The sequence below is a fragment of the Mirounga angustirostris genome, unplaced genomic scaffold (assembly GCF_029215605.1).
Source record: "Mirounga angustirostris isolate CCGP_5_RB_7025 unplaced genomic scaffold, mMirAng1.0.hap1 SCAF_16, whole genome shotgun sequence".
Taxonomy (NCBI): Eukaryota; Metazoa; Chordata; class Mammalia; order Carnivora; family Phocidae; genus Mirounga; species Mirounga angustirostris.
Window position 1 is genome coordinate 54,447,165 of NW_026991724.1, and position 20,164 is coordinate 54,467,328.

Sequence of the window (20,164 nt, forward strand, 5' to 3'; positions counted from 1 at the left end):
ATCATGGAACACTTCATCTAAAACTAATGATGTAATGTATGGGGATTAACATAAGAATAAAAAAAAAAGTGCTCAGAAAGATGCCAGCACGTAGTAAGCACTCCTGTTGTCATCAGGCCTGGCATGGGCCAATCCAGGAAGAGGAATCCTGTCCTCATCCCAAGTTTGGATGGTCCTGAGTTCAAGGGGAGGAATAAATGGTCTTTTGCCAGGGCCACAGCAGATTCTGTACAGTGGCATACTGATACAATGACCCTCCAGAAAAAAGCTCTGATTCGTAGCGGTCGCTAGTTGCCATGGTGTAAGTACTCCCTTCATGGCCGATTTCAATCTAACAATGGTTTAACATCCAGCCTGCAAAATTACTGGAAATCTAGCAGTCTGTTCTCCGGAGCCAGTGCAAGTCATCTTCTGTGTACCCCCAGCTCCCGTACCACCAGGTTGGGTTAACTTAGGTGGATCTCCTCCTCTCTGTGGATCTTCGTCCCTTCCACCTGTCTAAATGGGGCAAGTCATCCAACTCATTCATGCAGTACCGATTTAGTGAGCACCTTCTTTTTTTTTTTTTTTTAAGATTTTATTTATTTATTCATGAGAGACAGAGAGAGAGAGAGAGAGGCAGAGGGAGAAGCAGGCTCCCAAGGAGCAGGGAGCCTGATGTGGGACTCGATCCCAGGACCCTGGGATCATGACCTGAGCTGAAGGCAGACGCTTAACCATCTGAGCCACCCAGGCGCCCCTAGTGAGCACCTTCTATGTCAGTCACTGGGCTTGGCTCTGGAGATGCAGACTTGAGCAAAAGCAAAGAAGACCCTCCCTAGCAAAGATATTCTGAAGGTAGGGGCGGTGGAGGGGGGTAGGGTAATGACTGAAAATAAATAAGCAAGCACATGAAATCAGGGAATTATAAGATCTACGGAGAAAACAAAGCGAGTATGACAGCTCTTGTGTTGGCAGGGGGTTTACTTTGGCTAGCATGATTGACAAAGCATTCTTAAAGGTGACACCTGATATGGGGCGCCTCCGTGGCTCAGTCGGTTAAGCATCTGCCTTCAGCTCAGGTCATGATCTCAGGGGCCTGGGATCTAGCCCTGCATCTGGCTCCCTGCTCAGCTGAGAGTCTGCTTCTCCCTTTTCCTCTGCCCCTCCTCCCGCTCTCTCTCTCTCTCTCTCTCTCAAATAAATAAATAAATAAAATCTTTAAAAAATAAAGGTGACCCCTGATAAAGAGTCTGGTACCAATCTGGTGGGAAGAGCATTCCAGCAGAGGGAACAGCCAGTGCAACAAAGACCTGTGGCTGCGACAAGTTCGGCTTGTTTGAGGAACAGAATGAAAGCCAGAGCAGCTGGAGCTGAGTGAATGAGGCCGGGCAGGGGCATCGGCTGGTTTACGCGTTCAGTGGTTGTGCATTTGAACGCAGAAGCAAAGGTAGACCAGGACACTGGCGGGTGTAGTCAGAGCAGTCCTACAGGGGGCGATGGTGGCGGCTGAGACCGGTGAGAGTACCCAGGACAGGGAGGAGTGGACAGAGTAGAGACCCTGTTTTAAAGGCAGAGCAGGCTGCTCTTGCAGACAGACTAGATGTGGGGGGAAGAAGGGAGGATGTGTTTGTGAGGTAGACTTCAGAAGCTCCTGCCTGCAACTTCCGCAGACATGGAGTAGGTTGAGACTTCTCTTGCTTCAGAGGTCAATACGGGAGACGGGGACAGGGACACCTCAGGCGGGCCCGGAGGGAGGGCCCTACCTGGTGGTGTAGGAAAGACGTTAGGGCTCGAAGCTGACGGCCGAGAAAGAATTCTTGAGACGTCTTTGGTGCAAAAAAAGTGGTTTTATTACAGCACAGGGACAGGACCCATGGGCAGAAAGAACTGCCCTGGGGTCGTGAAGAGTGGCTCATTATATACTTTCAAGTTGGGAGGGGCTTAGGGATAGCGTAAGGCTCCCAGGTATTTTGGAAACAAGGTTTCCAGGATCCTGAAGGGGGCTAGCGGTTAGGAAAAGGTCATTTATTACTGTTTAGTAAAAACTCAGTCATGAGACCCTTCAGATGTATATAGGTGGGTCATATGCTTGGGGGATGGGTTGTCAACATGTCTCTTGAGGGGTGTAGGGGGTAGAGAAAAAGGAAGTTTCCAAAAGAATTTTTATATGTTAAAGTAGATTTACAGGATCCTGGGGATCGGGCTAAGATTGCCTTTTGCCCTTAGCAAAGTATTAACATCAAGGCAGCTGAGTTCTTAAAGGAATGTCACTTTGCCTGTTTTGAGGACTTGTCAGTGGGCTGTAGACAGTAAGGAAACTTAATAATTTTTCTTCTGCCTTTGTTTCCCACATCACATAGCAAGTGGGTGCCTGGTGGGACCAAGAGGAAAGAACTAACCACAGGTTGTTGGGATACTGGGCAGAGCCAGCAGTTTCCCCAGGATCTCTCTTCTCTTCTCAATAACCTTGGGAAATAGAGATGATTCCCTCTTGCGGGGCAGACAGGGAGGTTCTGGGAAGAGAAGTGACTTGTCTAAGGTCACACAGCCAAATAAGTGAAAGAATGGGGAGTCCAGATTTTCTGTGCCTTACCATCTCCTCCCCACTCCCACGACCAGGTCCCTGGTCCTGCCCCATTCCCCCTGTTATCCTGAGGAGGAGGACTGGAGTAAAGAGAAAAAGGAAATTTTACTCCAAGAGGCAGTGTTATTCATGAAAGTAGATAGAGAAGCTGAACTGTGTCCTGCAAGAAAAGGAACTGGAATCCTAGACTCCTGGGTCTGAGAGAAGAGGGACTGAGAGCCTGGACACCTGGGTCTGAGGGAGGAGGGGGCTGGGGGGTTGGGGGCCTGGATTCCTGGGTCTCAGGGAAGAAGGGGCTGGGGGCAGGACTCCTGAGTCTGAGGGGAGAGGGGGCTGGGGGGTTGGGGGCCTGGATTCCTGGGTCTGAGGGAGGATGGGGCTGGGGTCCTGGACTCCTGGGTCTCAGGGAAGAAGGGGCTAGGGGCAGGACTCCTGGGTCTGAGGGAGGATGGGGCTGGGGGCTAGACTCCCGGGTCTGATGGAGGAGGGGCTGGGGGCCGGGACTCCTGGGTCTATGGGAGGAGGGGGCTGGGGACCGGGACTTCTGGGTCTGAGGGAGGATGCTATTGGGACCCAAAGCAGAAGGGAGGTGGGCTCAGGAAGTGTCCCCGACCCAGGGTTCTGGGGATCCGAGATGGGAAGACGTGGGGACGCCCGGGGCGGGAGGGGGTAGGGGCCGGGCCGCAGTAACAAAGGCCTCTCCCTCCAACAAGCAACCCCCCCTCGGCCCCGCCTCCCCGGCCCCCCGCCTCCCCTGATTGGTCGGCCTTCCTGCCCGTCAGCGCCGCCCCCCTCCCCGGGTCTGCAGCAGCTCCGGCCGCCTCGTCGCACCCCCCCAGCCCCCTCCCCCCGCCCCCGCCGCCCCCCGGGCCGGTGCAGCCGCAGGCGGGGTCCCCCTCCCCCTCCCCCTCTTCCCCCGGCCTCGCGCGCCCCGGACCGGCCCCCCCTTTCCCCTCCCCCTTCGCGCCGCCGCTTCCGCGATGCCCCCCCCTGCGCCCGGGGCCCGGCTCCGGCTTCTCGTCGCCGCCGCCCTGGCCGGCCTGGCCGTCATCAGCCGAGGTACCGCAGCGTCGGGGGCGGGGGGGGTCGGCCGGGACACCGGGGTCCCGAGCCGGGATTGGGGGTGGGGGGCTGCATCCCGGGCGGAGAAGGGGGGGCCCTCCGGGCGCTGAGGTCTGGGCCCCGGGGCGGGGGCTGCATCCCCTGGCTGGGAAGGGGGTCTCGGACGTCTGGATTCGTGCCCGGGGGCAGGGTTCCGCGTCCGGGGGCTCGAGCCTGGGCCTAGGGCCGGAGGTCGGCTTCTCCGGGCGGGCGAGAGGGTCGCGGACACCTGATCCCGGCCTGGGGGCGGGAGTCTGCGGCTCGGGATCTGGGAGGGGGATCAAACGCTAAAGTAAGGGTCCCTGGGCAGGATCTCTGAACTGAGTTGGGGTGTGGAGGGGAAGTAGGATGCCCCGTCGGGGGTCTTCATCTCTGAGTGGTGACAGTCCCTGAGGGGGTCCTGGCCTGAGGGCTGGGGTGGGCCTTTCTGGGCAAAGGTGGGGGGATGGTGTCTTCCCAGGGTCTGTAAGAGAAGGCGGCAGGGGTATCCACAGACTTCCATCCCAGGGCCAGGAAAAGAAGAGGGGCTCTGGCCTCCCAGCTGGGTCACCTAGGTGGGGAGAAAGTGTTGGTGTTTGGGAGGTTGCAGTTATGTAGGGGAATGGAGCTGGTGATCCAGGAAGTTGGGGGTGCCGGGCTGGGGACTCAGATGTGGGAAGCTCTGGCTGAATAGCAGGGTTCAGAGGCTGGACTGAGGATGAGAGGAGGCAGATTAAGAAGGGAGGGAAGGGAAGGGTTAACACGGGGTCAAAGGGTTAATCTCAGCCCTGCTGAGATTGGGGATGAGTGGGGCTGGGGGCTGGTGTGTGGAGTGCAGAAGGGGAACCTGGGCAGCCTCTGGAGAGAGGATGTGGATGTCTCCTGGACCCTGTGTCTCCCCGGGGCCCCGGCATGGTCCAGGATGTGCCCCCTGAGGAGAGGAGGAGAGAGCAAGAAGGCAGGAGGCGGGGATCAGGGTTAACTCAGTGCTTCTGGAGGATTCCCCCAGGTCCTGCCCTGAACCAAGGATTACAGTCAGGGACACACGATCAGGGACAACCTAGAGTCTTCACCAGTCTCAAGGAGGCAGCCACTCTCAGCCTCCCACCCACACACACCAGGTCACCCACAGACACATAAATACCCGTCCCCGAGTCTGACCCAGAGCCGCACTCGACGACACCCAGTCACACAAACGCAGCCCCGTGCACGCAGGACCCCCGCCCCAGGGCCTCGGCAGGCTGGAGGGCAGGCTGGAGCCTCAGCGGGTTGGCGGCTTCTCCAGCCTGACCCGTCTGAATCACCGTCTGACACTCGGACTGCCTGTCTGCCTCTCTGTCTCTGTCACTCGTCTCTTTAGGTCATTTCCAGAGGCTCCCTAGCTCTAGGGGACATCCCATTTGTCTCTGTCTCTGGGTCTCTGTCTCTCCATCCCTGCTGGCCTCAGCACAATTTCACATCTGTCCCTCCCTGCCTCAGGAACTGCTTCTCATCGTCACACGGGTGTGCCTGTCCCCCTCGTTCCTAGCCCTCTAGCCCTCTCAGTCCTCGCTCCTTTCACTCCTGGGAATTCACGTCCCATCATGGTCACCGACACCTCCCATTTTTGCCCTTGTCCTTTCCTTGTCTCTCATCTTCTCCTTCTCCTTCCCCCGCTCCTCATACTCTTGGGAGCCCCGTCCTTTCTCGCCTCTCCCTTCACCAACCCTTCTCTTCCTTCAGTCTCAAGATAACTTCCCACTTTCCACTTTGAATCTTCCAGATCCCAGAAACTGCTCTGGTACACACATCCTGGGCTGGGAGCTTCTTGGAGTCAGGAAGCGGCCTGCGACCTAGGTCAAGTCCTCTCCCACTCCTGGGCCTTGGGTTCCCCATGGGCGATCTGGGAGCAAGAGGGAATGGGGCCGGGGGGGGGGGCGGGTGGCCTGAGACAGACCTAGGTGGCAGCATGACAACCCCACCTGCCGACAGTTGGTGCGTTCTGAAAAAAACCCGGGGGGGCGGGGAAGGGGGGCTGGGCCCATATACAAAATTGCATTTTCTCTCCTCTCTGATTCATTTGCTCTTTTCCAAATTCCAGAAGGAATGCATGCAAGTGAGCAATCCTCTACAAATATGTATTAGAGCAGATCCCAGTTTGTCCCGGCCCCACCCCTCCCAAAACGCCCTCGCTGCACTCTCTTGGGAGAGCCCGGGTCACGGCTTTCCCTCACTCAAAGTCAGGCACGCAGAGTTGAACATATGTAAGGTATTGGTCTGTTGGTGGATGTTTTCCCTGAGATAGAAACAAAATAAGCCCATTTCTCTGCAACTGGCTTTTTTTTTTGTTTTTTTCCACTTAACTTTAGCTCCCCGGCATCCAGAGATATGATTCTATCTTTAGTTTCTTTTCTAAATTCTTTATGCCAACACTCACACTCACACTCACACTCACACTCACACTCACATACATATATATTCACTTACAGAGGTTGCTGCCACAAGCTGTCTAGGGTGGCTGCTTTGCTCCCTGGCCGGCCGGCGAGGGGTGTTGGACGGATTGGGGCAGGCAGAACGGGGCGGGCCGGCCACTGGCCACGGCCCTCTGGGCACCCGGTCTGTCCGGACTGGATACTTGACAAATATTTCCTGAGCACAGAGTCTCTGTTCTGGGCACTGGGGATCTATATATACGCGGCCGTGAGCAAGCCAGATGAATCAAGGAGCTCTCAAGGAGCTTCTATCCTAGTGGGATGGAGAGAGATCACAACCTAAAAACAGGCAAATAAGTAAACGGGTAATTTCAGAGAGTGACAGTGAGTAGTGTAAAGAAATTAAGAGTGACTTCAGGGACGAGCTGACCATGGGAGCTCTGGGGGTTTGAGAGAGCCCTCTCTGAGCTGCAGGGAGCGGAGTTCAGACTGAAAGGAGAGAAGTCGACCTTTAAAAGATCCTGAGGAAACAGTGAAGGCAAAGGTCCTGAGGTGGGAACCAGCAGAAGGGAGTAGCCAGCATGTGATGGAAACTGCCAGGGCTCTTGGCTCAGCGTCTGGAGTCCAGGCATCTGTCCTGGGAAGGCCCCTACACTTGGAGGCCAGCAGAGAGGAAGGGGGCTCGGAGGGTTCCAGCCCCTTCTCACCAGCTCTCCCCTGCCAGAGCCACACCCCTCCCCATGCATTCCCCACCCCTCCCTGGGTCCAGCCTCACTTCAGCCTCAGCTTCCCCTCGGTGGGTTCCAGAACTGTGGAATCCAAGCCTTCCCTCGTTGGAGGGTCCCAGCTTCACCGAAGTTCCCCCTCTGAGGGGTAGCAGGAGGTGCTTATCTCTAACCCAAGGCCCTCCATCTTGTGAGAAATCTCTTTCTCTCTGAACGGGAGGAACCTCACCTACCAGTGACCTTCATGCCTTGACTTACCAAGCAGGTGTGAGGGCTACTAGTAGACTGACAGGGACCCAAGTGGTCCTTCTTGTCACCACTGGCCCCCCAGACCAGCTGGGGCACCTGCCACATCATCATCCCTTCAGCCAGCGCACGAGAGGGCTGTTGGCAAGCGCTCAGCTAGCAGGCTCTGCGTTGAACCTGTTGCTTCGGTGACCTCTTTTCATCCTCCCCGCCACCCACAGCGTGGTGCGGGAGGCCCAACGATCGTCCGCATTCACACAGGGAGAAACTTGAGTCCCAGGGAGGTGAAGGAAGTTGTGCAACTAACGGGCAGCGCGGGACTCGAACCCTGGCAGCCCGGGGCCCCAGTCTGTTCTTTCAGCGGCCCGGTTATGCTCGCTTGGTGGTGTCAGAGCAGATGTGGACAGGGCACCAGGACAGGACATGGGTCGCCGACTCAACGCCGGCGGGTGCAGCGCACAGAGCAACGGATGCCCCGCCCCCACCCCAGGGGACTGACACCGAACCAGGGATAGCAATAGATGTTTCTTAAAAAAGAAGGAACAGCTAACATTTATTGGACCCTTTCTGCATGCTAAGCGCTGAGCTAAACATTTTGCTTGCATCTTCTCATGGACTCCCTCACAAAACCCTCAGAGGGAAGGACTGGTTTTTTTTTTTTCTCCTTTTAATAGATGGGGAAACTGAGGCTCAGACTGTCCGGGGTTCACCCAGCCAGGAAATGGTGGGGCAGACATCTGACCTCCTAGCACAGATTCCTCCTGGCTTTCTTATCCAGTCTCTCAAGAGCATTCATTCTCCCTACAAACACTTCCCTGTTCTGGGCTAAGCCCAGCTCTGGGGGACACAGCTAAGATTCAGGCCGGGGGGGCACCCCTGAACACTGTCCCAGCTGAGTCAGAGGGTATCCAGCAGAAAGCGTTGAGACTCTCTGTCTTGAACAGTCAGGGAGGCCCTCCTGGAGGAGGGGGCACTTGAGTTTGGGTCTTGAAGAATGAGTAGGAGTTCAAGAGTTGAAGACATGTGTTGTAGGTATCTATTTACATTCACTCTTTCAACAGATATTTCCCAAGGTCTCCAGCATCAGGCCATATGCTGGGAGATGCTGAGGATACAGACCTGAGTCAGCCCCAGGGTCTGCCCTCAAGAAACTTCTAGTCTGAAGGGGCAGACACAGATGGCCACCACGGTGTGATGTGAGCTCTAATGGAGGTAGTCCAGGCATTGTGGGAATACAGACCAGGCTTAGAGGGGGTAGGGAGGGCTTCCCAGTATTAAGGGAGAGTTTTCCAAACAGAATTCCTACAGAGTGGCTCTCACGAGCCCCAGCTTATTTATTTATACATTAAACATCTTTCGAGGCCTCCTGTGGGCCAGGCCCAGAGCCAGCAATGCTGGAACCCTGGAGGGGGGTCAGACCCTCGCCCCTCCCTGAGGGGCTCCCATCTGGTGAGGGAAGCAGGCTCAGACAGGATCCGGGGAAGAGCTGTGCTCAGGGACAGAGTGGGTGATGGAATGACTAACCTGACCCGTACCTCCACTTACTGAAGCCCAGAAAAGGGAAGGGACTTGCCCAAGGTCACACAGCAGGGAGGGGGGGGGTCTTGATCCTGGAGCCTGGGAATTGTGTGAGACAGGCATGCAGACTCATGACATCCAAATGTATAGACACAGGGCCCAAGAATCCAAGACCCGCCAGAGACGTGGATTCCTTCATCACTTATCTCCTGGGACTGCCCTCTAGCTGAGCCTGGAGCTGGGCATGCTGGGGACACAGATGGTCTGGGCCAGGCTCTGCCCTGGAGGAGCAGGTGGGGGAGGCAGATGACTCCAATCCAAGGTGCCCTGGGAACAGGGCAGGAGCTCATATGTGCTGTCTCTCCTAGGAGAGGCCTCATTATACTAGACCCCTGGGGAAGGAGAAGCATCTTTGTCATAAACCGTGGGACAGAGGGACAAGGAGAAAAGTGGGGAATGCAGAGCTGGGCCACACACCCGCACTAGGGGAGACAAAGCAGGAGAGTGACCCCAGGGCCCCAGACCCAGGTTGAGGGGCTGGGCCTTTGTCCTGGGGGCAGTAGGGAGCCACGGGAGCAGGGGGGCAGCTCTGAGTGTTGGAAAGATCCCTCTGGACGGAGTGTGTGTCTGTCTCTATTTCTGTATGTTAGGACATAGGATTGAGGTCCTGCCTGCCCGTGTCTGTGGGTTTAGCTCCCAGGGCGGCAGCTGGGTGTAGTCCGGGGCTTAGCCCGGGAGCCCTGGGTCCCTGCAGCCTGGGGGGACCTTGGACAGCTCCGTCTTCAACCCTAGGCCTCCTGTAACCTTGGAGGTTTGGGCGTCATTGGGCGAGGAGGGGGGATTGTGCCCCCTGTGGGACATCGGGCAATGTCCAGAGGCAGTTGTGGTGGTCACCACTGTGAAGTGGGCCTCGAGTGGGTAGAGGCCGGGGATGCATCTGGCCCCAAACGTCAGTGGGCCCAACGTGGAGAAGCCTGGGTCTAGCAGTGTGTGAGCAGGAGTATGACAGGTCCTGTGGCATGTGTGTGCTCGGATGTGTGCGTGATCTGATCGTCAGTGACAGCGTGACTGCGTGTGCCCGATTCTTGGCCCAGGGCGGCTCCTTTGTATTTGAGAGGCTCTGAGAGTCTAACGTTTCCTTGCACTCTGTAGCTTTTTTTTTTTTTTAAGATTTTATTTATTTATTTGAGAGAGAGAATGAGAGACAGCACAAGAGGGAGGAGGGTCAGAGGGAGAAGCAGACTCCCCGCCAAGCAGGGAGTCCGACGCGGGACTCGATCCCGGGACTCCAGGATCACGACCTGAGCCGAAGGCAGTCGCTCAACCAACTGAGCCACCCAGGCGCCCCACTCTGTAGCTTTCTGCACGACTTTCCAGAGTGCAGGGGCGGGGGGTGGTGAGCATGGCCCTTGGGCTGGTAGTGTCAGCCTGACTGATGAGGTCAGTGTGTGCGTGTGTGTGTGAGAGAGGGGGGGGGCTCCCTGGATGGGCTGTAACGGGGTGTACGTGGACTGCACCCGCGTGTGGGGGGCTCTTGGTGTTGGTGCAACAGTGTGGGTCTAGTTGTATATGGTGGGGTGACCTTCTGCTGGGGCTGGGCCCTGGGCTGTGTGTCAGCGGGCGCGCGTGTGCACCCAGGCCCCTGAGCAGGCCCCATTGCCATCCGGGTGCTGGAGCGTCGGACTGTTTCCTGGCCCAGCCCGGGCTCCGGGTGTCTCCCGTGGGCCCTGGCGATGTGTCTGTGTCTGTGCGTGTCCCAGGACTGTGCGTGGTAGCGTCCCCTCTGCACAACTCGGGGGAAGGCAGGCCTCTCCCCTGCATCCAGAAGTGACTCCGGCCACGGTGAGGGGCTGCAGGGCCCACCCCAAGCCCCCGGGACCTGGGGGCCCCACCGCACTGGCCCTGCCCCAGCCCAGTCCTGAGGGGCTGCTGATGGAGAGGGCCCCCAGGAGCTGTTGGGGCGGCACGGGCAATTAATTCATTAGATTAATGAGCTCCTCATGCCAGGGCGGGGGCAGGGCAGCCCCACGCAGGGCCCTCCTTCCCCAGGCATCCAAGGTCATCCAGCCTCCTCTCCCCTGCCCGGTGCCGGTGCCGGCTCCATCCGCCTCCGCATGCCCAGCCCCCACTCCCTGGCCCTGGTCCAGCCCGCCGGCCACGGTCCACGGAGATGAATAGGTGGGGGTGGGGGCTGCGCCGGGCGACGGTGCCCGTGAGCTGTGCTGGAGGGTGCGGGCAGGCGTGGGCGTGCGCCTGCGAGTGTGCCCCGTGAGCATGGGCAGGCGGGTGCGTCTGGAGACGCGTGTGTGTGGCTGCACACAGGGCCCAAGGGCGTACCTGTGCATCCGGGACAGGTGTGTGTCCGAGGGGATGCACGCACGCATCTGTGTTTGCGTGCACGTGTTTGCATCTCTGTGTCTGCAGGTCCGTGTACTCATGTGGGTGGCTCTGTGTGTGTTTCCGTGTGTTTCTGAGTGGACATGTGCACATGTATCTGTGTGTATGTATGTACGCACCATGAGCCTGGATATGTGTGTATACATGCCCATGTACGTGTGCATGTGTGTGCACCTGTGTGTTCTTGAACTTTGAGCGTGTGTGTGTGCGCATCTGTGTGGACACGTGTGCGCGCGTGTGTATCCCTGTGTACACGTGTATCTGTGTACGTGTGTGTGCATCTGTGTGGACACGTGTGTGCACGTGTCTGTATCCCTGTGTACACGTGTGTGTATCCCTGTGGACACGTGTGTCTGTGCATGTGTGTGGACACGTGTGCGTGCGCGTGTGTATCCCTGTGTACACGTGTGTCTGTGTACATGTGTGTGCATCTGTGTGGACACGTGCGCGTGCATCTGTGTGGACGTGTGTGCACATGTGTGTGTATCCCTGTGTACACGTGTGTCTGTGTACGTGTGTGTGCATCTGTGTGGACACGTGTGTGTATCCCTGTGTACACGTGTGTCTGTGTACGTGTGTGTGCATCTGTGTGGACACGTGTGCGCGCGTGTGTGTATCCCTGTGTACACGTGTGTCTGTGTACGTGTGTGCTGTGTGTACATCTGCATACACATTTATGCCGCTGTGGATCTGCGAACGTATATGTGTGTGAATCTGTGTGTGTGCGCGCACACGCGTGTCTGTGTGCTGTACCCGGAGTGGCTCTGGAGGTGTGTAGGCTTGTGTGTCCCAGTCTGTGCGTCAGTGTGAGCTTGTGGAAAGGAACATGTTGCGTGTGTCTGCTCCAAGCGCGTCTGCCGTGCATCTCTGGAAACATCGATGAATGTGTGTGCCAGGGAGTGTGGGGAACGTCCGTGTGTGCGAGGGCATGTGCGCGTGCGTGCAGACGCGTCCAGTCCCTGCTGAGCTGCCCCTCCCGTCCGCAGGGCTGCTGTCCCAGAGCCTGGAGTTCAGCTCTCCCGCGGACAACTACACGGTGTGCGAAGGGGACAACGCCACCCTCAGGTACGTCCCATCTCGGGGACTCTGGAATCACCCAGTCCTGCTCCTTGGCCTTCCTTAGGGGAAGACACACAGCCCAGCCCCTGTCGGTCAGGAAAAGTAGTTAGAGGCGTGGACTCGAGGCCTGGTTCTGTGCCTGGGCCTCAGTGTCCCCATCTGTCAAATGGGTGGAGGAATGATAACCACTGTGAGGGCTGTCATGGCGATTCAAGATTTTGTACTCACACCCCGAGTTCAGAGAGCATGGCACACTGTGACCGCTTAGCAGACGAGAGTCAGGCTTATTTCCTCCGGACGATGCTGCCCCCCACACTGCGTCTGCCCCTCCCTCTGGTCTCTGTCCCCCTCTCCCTGGGTCTCTCTCCCTCATCTCTGCAACTCTTTCTCTCTTAGAGTGCTCCAGATACTTTTCCAGTCTCTAGCACACATCACTCAGTAACCATCAGCTAACCTTCCGCTGTGCACTTGGGCTCAAACTTGAGGCTCAGTTTACCCACTTGTAAAGTGGGCACAATCCCCTCTGCCTCACAGGGCCTCCGTGGGAATTGGCAATGCAGTAGGCCTTCCTCTCCCCACCTCCAAGCCCCTACGATGGCGGAGCCTGGAGGGCCTTCTGGGGTGGGGGAGAGAAGAACCTTCCTCCCTTGTCTTTCCTGAAGCTGCTTCATTGACGAGCATGTGACCCGCGTGGCCTGGCTGAACCGCTCCAACATCCTGTACGCGGGCAATGACCGCTGGACCAGTGACCCGCGGGTGCGGCTGCTCATCAACACGCCCGAGGAGTTCTCCATCCTCATCACCCAGGTGGGGCTCGGCGACGAGGGCCTCTACACCTGCTCCTTCCAGACCCGCCACCAGCCGTACACCACTCAGGTCTACCTCATCGTGCATGGTGAGCCCTCAGCCGCGCCTTGGGTGGCAGAGGGGGTGGAGGGCACGAGGGAGAGAGAATCCTCGCATCCTCACCAATGGTCTGATCCCCGATCCCGGGGATACATGGTGTGGAAGGCAGGCACACACCCTGCCCTCACGGATTTCAGCCAAGCAAAAGGAGGGACAGTCTCCCAGAAAGTGACACTTCAGCGTGACAGCTTCTAGGGCAGGAGAGCTGCAGGGGTGAGGGGGTGCTCAGGGAAGACTGCAGCCATCCACTTGGCTCTGTTTACTGAGCACCTACTATGTGCAGGCATTGCTCTAGGCCCGGGGGATGGAGAAGGAGCCAGGCGGGCTGTCCCTGCCCTTTTGAAGCTGACTTTCTAAGGAGGCGGCTTCCCAGACATAATGTCTGAGCTGAGACCTTCAGCTGGGGGCAGAGCTGGTACTGGAAACGGAGCGGCGCTGCAGGGGCCAGGGGAGAAAACGAGTCAGGTGTGCAGAACAGGTCCCGCGTGGCTGGATGCCCCAGAATTCAGAGAGCGAGAGGTGGGCAGGAGACAGAGAGAGCAACAGGGGACAGAGCTCAGGTGGCTGGAGGGCAGGGAGCAGTTGGAGAGACAGGGAACCAGAGACAAAGACAGCCCAGTGGGGCCATGACAAGCCCCGACTCGGGAGCCAGACCACCCAGGTGCTGAGGGACCCTGAGCAAGCAGGGCGGCCTCGGACTCCTCATCTGCAAAATGGGGATGACTCTGTCGTGCATCAAATCCAAGACATGGTCAACTGGAAGGGGCATCTTTGTTTTCTGCTCTGCCAAAAAAGAAAAGAAAAGTAACCCTGCCAATTAAACTCCAGCATCCTATGTTGTCAGGCCATCCTGATTGGAACGATGTTCCGGCGGGTGCGGGAAACTGCCATGTGTGTTAGAATTGACGAATATAGCAACATCTACCCCAGGGGGTGGCAGGGTGGTGAAGGTTTAATGAGCTAATGTGTATAAAACACTTAGAACAGGGTTACCACGCTGGAAGCACCATATGAGTATTTGTTATAGAAACTAATTGTTTAAAATAAGAATAATAACAATAATTAATAAAAGTGGACAGAGATAAGGTGGGAGGAATTCAAACCAGAAGGCAGAGAAACCAAGTTAGGATGAAGGGAGAGACAGAGACAGAGACAGAGACTGAGAAAGAACAGGAAAGAGAGAGACTAGCAGTTAGACAAGGAGCCAGACCTAGAGGGGCAACGGGGAAACACAGAATTCTTAGAAAGACAGAGGGCATGTTGGCTGGACCCCTGGGTCTAAGGGAGGAGGGGCTGGGGGCCAGGGTTCCTGGGTCCTGGGAAGCCATATTCAGCCTCTCACTGACCTCTCCCCTCCCGGCCTGCAGTCCCCGCCCGCATCGTGAACATCTCCTCCCCTGTGACGGTGAATGAGGGGGGCAACGTGAACCTGCTTTGCCTGGCTGTGGGACGGCCAGAGCCCACGGTCACCTGGAGACAGCTCCGAGGTGAGGACCCCACCCCTGGCCCAAAGCCCCTTTCCCCGCTCCACAATCTGGGCCCCTCGATTCCCCATATCCCTAGCTAGATTCCCAGAGTCCCCCCCCCTTCCATGACTTGCTTCCCTCCCTCCACCCTGATCCCATTATGTCACCAGCAGCCCAGAGCCTTAGAGCCTTCACCACCTGCAGGCCTGAACCATTTCCTCTAACTCACCTGCTAGACCCCAGCCTGCACCCTGTCCCCACGCCAGGAGCCCTGGTCTCTTCCCCACCGGCTCACGTAATTCTGGGTTCTGAATCCCTACAACTAACCCTAAGTCACGTTATAACCAGTGGCCCCTGCCCCTGTTCCCATCTCCTGGTCACCTCACTACATCTCCTCTGCGGGACGCTCTAGCTCAGCAGTTCTCAAAGTGTGGTCCCCAGACCAGCAGCATCGGCATCACCGGGAGCTTGCCAGAAATGCACATTCTGGGCCCATCCCAGGCCTAATGAATTAGAACCTCCCTCCACCCACGACCCCCACCAATCTGTATTAACAAGCCCTTCAGGTGATTCTGGTGATGGAGCTGAGAACCACTACTCTAGGCTTCCCCCAAACATAGCACCAAGATACCTGAACATGACATCCCAGATCCTGGACATCCACCACCCTTTTACGTGGATCTCCACCCCTATCCCCCAGATCCCTAGACCCTCATTCACTGGGTCTTTAGAGACCAATGGTGCCAATCACTCTATCCCCCGAGACCCCAGAACCCAATAACTAGGTCTCAGATCCTGGATCCTTTCCCACCTGGTCATCTGAGCCCCACAATCCTGGGCTTGAGACCCTGGGTCCCTGGATGCCTGTAGTCCCAAAGGATCTTCTGAACCTGGTGATGTGTCATGAACCCCCAGGTATCTGGATTGCTGATCCCAATTACTAGATCCTGATTCCTTGAACCCAAGAATAAGATCCCAGAACTCTGGACCCCCCACCCCACCCCTTGGGTCTGTATTATCTGGATCTTTCTGAGCTCCAAGATCCTGGGATCCTCCCCACTGGGTACTGTGAGCCTCATGATCTGAACCGTGAGCTCCCAGATCCCTGGATCTGTTGCATCCCCAAATTCTAGGACCCGCCCCATTGGGTTCTAGTTACAAGCCCCAGACCCTCATTCCCTGCCCCACACCCCTAGCAGGAGATCCCAGGCCGTGGATCCACACCCCCGCCCCAAACCCCTGCAAACCCCTCCTGGCTCTCACTGACCCGGGCACTCCAAGCCCTGCGGTGCCTGCCCCGCTGATGTGTGTCCGTGTTGTGCCCGTGTTGTCCCGTGTTAAGTGTTTGTGTCCGGCCCCGCCCCCTCCCCTTCCCTCCCCGCACAGACGGTTTCACCTCGGAGGGCGAGATCCTGGAGATTTCTGACATCCAGCGAGGCCAGGCCGGGGAATATGAGTGCGTGACTCACAACGGCGTGAACTCGGCACCCGACAGCCGCCGTGTGCTGGTCACAGTCAACTGTGAGCCCTTTGGCACTGGGCGTGAAAGGGGGGCAGGCCCTGGGTCCCTGGGGAGGAGGATGGGGGTGCTGGACTCTTGGGAAGGAGGGGGATGGGGACAGAACCCTTTAGGCCTCACCTCGCTAGGAGAATTCACTAACTCTTGCCCCTCGCCAGATCCTCCGACCATCACGGACGTGACCAGTGCCCGCACGGCCCTGGGCCGGGCCGCCCTCCTGCGCTGCGAAGCCATGGCGGTGCCCCCCGCGGACTTCCAGTGGTACAAGGATGACAGACTGTGAGGACAACACCGGGGCGGGCCAAGGGGGAGGTGGGGAAGGTAGCCGAGCCCTAGGTCCCGAGAACTGGGGAATCCAGCTTCCAGGGAATGGGGTCCGCTGGGCCCCAGCGAGATCGCGGGGGCTTACTGGAAACTCGGGTCCCACAATGATGAATGTTGGAAGCTTGGTCTCTTCAGGCTATTCAGGGAGATGTTCGGGGGTCGATGCTGAGGGTGTGGCGGGGAAGCTTCAGAGGACCATTGGGGTGCGGGTCCAGCAGGGTCTGGGAGGCTGTAGAGATTGGGGGCACACGCTGGGAGAGTCCAGTGACCCTGAGGGGCAGGGGTGCCTGGAGAGGGGTGTCTGTGGGAGTGGTCTGGGGACCCATGGGCAGCTAGAGCCCGAAGCCAGGGATCTCTGGGGTAGGGGGCAGAATGCGGGGTCCCCGGGAAATCGGGGAGCCTGAGAGTCGGGGGGAGTGGGCTCTGCGCCCCGAGGGGGTCCCGGGCCAGGGTTCCACGGCCCGGTCCCTGACCCGGATCCCCGGCAGGCTGATCAGCGGCACAGCCGAGGGCCTGAAGGTGCAGACGGAGCGCACCCGCTCGATGCTTCTCTTCGCCAACGTGAGCGCCCGGCATTACGGCAACTACACCTGTCGCGCCGCCAACCGGCTGGGCATGTCCAGCGCTTCCATGCGGCTCCTGCGTGCGTCCGAGAGGCAGGGGCGGGGCCGGGCGGGGGGCGGGGCCGGGACTATCCCAGACTGACTGCGAACTTGGGAAAGTGACGGACGCTGAGACCCAAGCAGTGGGACGGAGCGAGAAACCCATCCCTTCCATGAGTGTCGGTTCATTGAGCGTCCACTAGGGGGAGGAACTGAGACTTGAATGGTAAGAAGCAGCCAGCCCTGCCAAGATCTGCGGGAAGAGCTTTGCGGACGGAGGGAACGGTGTATGTATGCAAAGGCACAGCAAGGAGGCTAGCATGACCTGAGCAGAGTGATCGCCGTGGAGCCTGAGGCTAAAGAGGAAGGGAGAGGCAGAGTTTCATGGGCCCCGGAAAGGATTTTGGATTTTATTCTACTGTAGGGTGAGGCCGCTGGAGGCTATTAAGCAAGGGACTGTCCACGCGGTTGACGCTTCTAAAGAGAATCACTGTTTGAGGAATGGCCTGTAGGGGGCGCAAGATGGAGGCAGAGGGACCAGGGAGGAGGTCCTGCCGGAATCGAGGGCCCGAGCGGCGGCACAAAGTCGCTGTATCGCGGAGATGTTTTGAAGGTGGAGGCAAGAAGGAAGTGGAGTCGTGGCGATCGCAGGTGTTGGCTCGAGTAGCTGGGTGAATGGGGATGTAGCAGTAAAGTACTGAAGTGGAGAGATATTGGGGAGGGGGCAGTAGCCAGTCTCGGGGAGAAAAGTCAAGAGTACCATCTCGGCCGCGCTGACTGCAAGACGCTTCGCAGCATCCTGGATAGACGTAAACGGTGCAATGCGAAGATCTGAGAAAGACGGGGAATAAGAGAGAGGGACTGAGTGGCAGAGAGAAACAATGTTCAGCAAGATGCTAAGACTCCGAACAGAGTGGGGAGAGCAGGCACACCGAGCGAAAGCCCCAGAAAGACCCCTAGAGAGGGAGGCTCAAAGACACCCTCAGAGACAGGGCGGACACAAGGCACCGCCAGACACACATGGGGTCTCCCCTCCCCAGGCCACTCCCGTGACCCTCTCTTTTTCCCCAGGCCCAGGATCCCTGGAGAACTCAGCCCCGAGGCCCCCGGGGCCCCTGACCCTCCTCTGGGCCCTGGGCTGGCTGTGGTGGAGGATGTAGGAAGAACCCAGTGCAGCTCGCCTCCCCCTGCGCGGGGCCTGAGGCCGGGAGCGAGAGAAAAAGGGAGAGCAAGCGCCGTGGGTCTCGAGGGGGCGGAAGAGCTCTCTGCCACCGAGGAGGAAGAAGAGAGGAGGAGGAAGAGGAGGAAAGCTCTTTAGAGAACCCATCACTGTGAGGGATAACGCAAAATTATGCATCTTTCTACAGCCATTTTCGCCGCCGTTCACGTTTCCGATTGTGACCCAGCCCCGGCCACCCCACACCCCTCTCTTAGCTCAGGCTGTCAACTGGATCGTGTGTATGTAGTGGGTGTGTGTGAGCATGAGCCTGCACGTGTGTGTATGTGGGGGGGGGGGAAGGGGCTCAGCAATCTTCCCTCCCCCCAAACCCCCACGCCCACCGCCCCCAATGCTGCTGCCTCTCACCTCTGGCTGGAGGTAGGTATGTGGGCTTCTCGACAGAAGCTGTGAGGAGAGGTTTTCCAGGCTCCCCGGGGTCCCAGTATATGCACGCACACTACCCCCGCCCCTCCCTGTTGAAAGAGTGTCTCCTGGCCAGGTTGGGAGTGAGGAGGGGTGTCACGCACTCACCTGTCAAGCTCTCATTCAGCCTTTGTGAGCAGGTGGGGGATCTCCATCTTGGCTCTGGGCCTCCTTGCTGTCAACCACCAGCTGCCTGTAGCCGGAGGCCCCATCACTGGCTCAGCAGCCTGAGACCTTCCCACTCTCTCTGCCCCCCTCCCCTACCCCGACTTTCGGGCCCCATCTGGGCCAATCGGTGCTTCCATCCAACGGTCAGACTGGTGCCTGTGCTCACCTGTCTGTCTCAGTGCTTTGCCCTACCCCACCCCCGCCCGACTCCCCTCAGCCCCCTGCAGCCATCCACAGGTGTGGGCTTGCCGGTCTACCACTCCCTGGCCTCTCCACCAACTGCACCTCCCAAAGGCTGACCTGACGGCCCTCACACACACTCCGATAGACACACACACACATATCAGCGACTGGGACCAGCAATAGCCCCCTGGCTCCAGCTGACCTATAGCTGGTGACCAGCTTGTAGTTCCCCTGAGGGTGGGCAACTTGTCAGGAGGGGGCACTGAGAGGCTGTAACCTTAGCTCTGCTGTAGGAATATGCGATCCTGGCACACCACACCACACAAAGTGGGGAAGAGAGAGGCATCACAGATATCCCCAGTCCAGACCAAGATGTCAAGTCACCAGCTCTGACTCCTGGGAGACCCGCTAGAAACACCCCAAACCACACTACCCAGAGCTTGGGGAGGAAGAACTCAGAGCAGGGGCAGGGGGGCAAGGGGCAGTGACTGTACCTCAGACGGGGGCGTGGGCCCCATCCCACATTGTCTTCCATCCCCAGGGTCCGGGGGGCTGGGGAGGGGTGGGGGAGGGATGCCAGGGAGGGGGCGGGGGGCCCTGGGGGCCGTGTGTTCCGATTCATGGGGAGTGTTGAGACCACCACACCAATAAACGCCTTTTTCCAAAGTCTCTGCCTGCCAAGCGTCAGGGTCATTAAGGATTTGGGTGAGTGGAGGGCAAAGGGTCATTGGTGGTACCTCCCCGACATCATTTCTACCCTCTCTCTCTCTTTCGGTAGATTTGGAATTGATCCATTACACAGTGATATGAGGCCTATCTAGATCTGCACAGTTGCTTTTCCCCATTACATGGAAAATCTTGGGTCCGTGGGGATAGTGGTGGAGAAGATAGCATGTACAGGCTGAGAATGATAGAAACACTACGGAGTTCAGAGAGGAACGTCTAAAGAAACTGAGTCCATGCTGACATCGTTTGAGTAGCTGGATCAAAATGTACGTGCCGCCCACCTTCATTTACATAAGCAATACAGTCCCCTGAATGTACAAGCCAAGTTGTGTTATGTTTCTTACTAGTGATTAAAAAGAAATGAAAGGTCTAACTGATATAGAAAAGATATAGAAGATCCAGGTACCCAGGACCCCAGCCTTCACCTTTCCAAAAAGATCCAAGAGCTCTGTTTCCCTAAAGGCCTCTTTCATCCCCATCTTTAACCAGAATACCTCACATCCTTCCCTTCCCTGGGAGACGGATGCATTAGTTGTTTCTTCCTTCTTTGCTGTCAGACCCACCTCCCATGATATAGGTTGAGATGTTTGGTTTCCCAGCCTCTCTTGCAGTGATGTGGCTAATTT

The 20,164-nt window shown here is 57.7% G+C and overlaps 1 protein-coding gene across 2 annotated transcripts; it reads left to right on the forward strand.

Annotated features, from left to right (window-relative positions):
* The first annotated feature begins 3,463 nt into the window (after positions 1–3,463).
* Positions 3,464–18,859, forward strand: IGLON5 (IgLON family member 5). Of its 2 annotated transcripts, XM_045892027.3 has the most exons (8): positions 3,473–3,625; positions 11,930–12,008; positions 12,665–12,897; positions 14,276–14,395; positions 15,761–15,895; positions 16,052–16,172; positions 16,706–16,860; positions 17,891–18,126. In XM_045892027.3, the coding sequence occupies exons 1-8, from the start codon at positions 3,547–3,549 to the stop codon at positions 17,977–17,979; spliced, it is 1,011 nt and encodes a 336-aa protein (XP_045747983.1). In that variant the 5' UTR covers positions 3,473–3,546; the 3' UTR covers positions 17,980–18,126. The 2 variants fall into 2 exon arrangements, with proteins under 2 accessions (XP_064437890.1, XP_045747983.1); XM_064581820.1 differs by lacking the exon at positions 16,706–16,860 and having other exon boundaries at positions 3,464–3,625; positions 17,891–18,859.
* Positions 18,860–20,164: the final 1,305 nt, after the last annotated feature.

Bases quoted from the DNA above. Each gene is read 5' to 3' on its own strand.
- IGLON5 (XM_064581820.1), top strand. From the start codon at position 3,547: ATGCCCCCCCCTGCGCCCGGGGCCCGGCTCCGGCTTCTCGTCGCCGCC. The intron at 14,396-15,760 runs GTGAGGACCCCA...CTCCCCGCACAG, and splicing joins CACCTGGAGACAGCTCCGAG to ACGGTTTCACCTCGGAGGGC. The intron at 16,173-17,890 runs GTGAGGACAACA...CTTTTTCCCCAG, and splicing joins TGGTACAAGGATGACAGACT to GCCCAGGATCCCTGGAGAAC.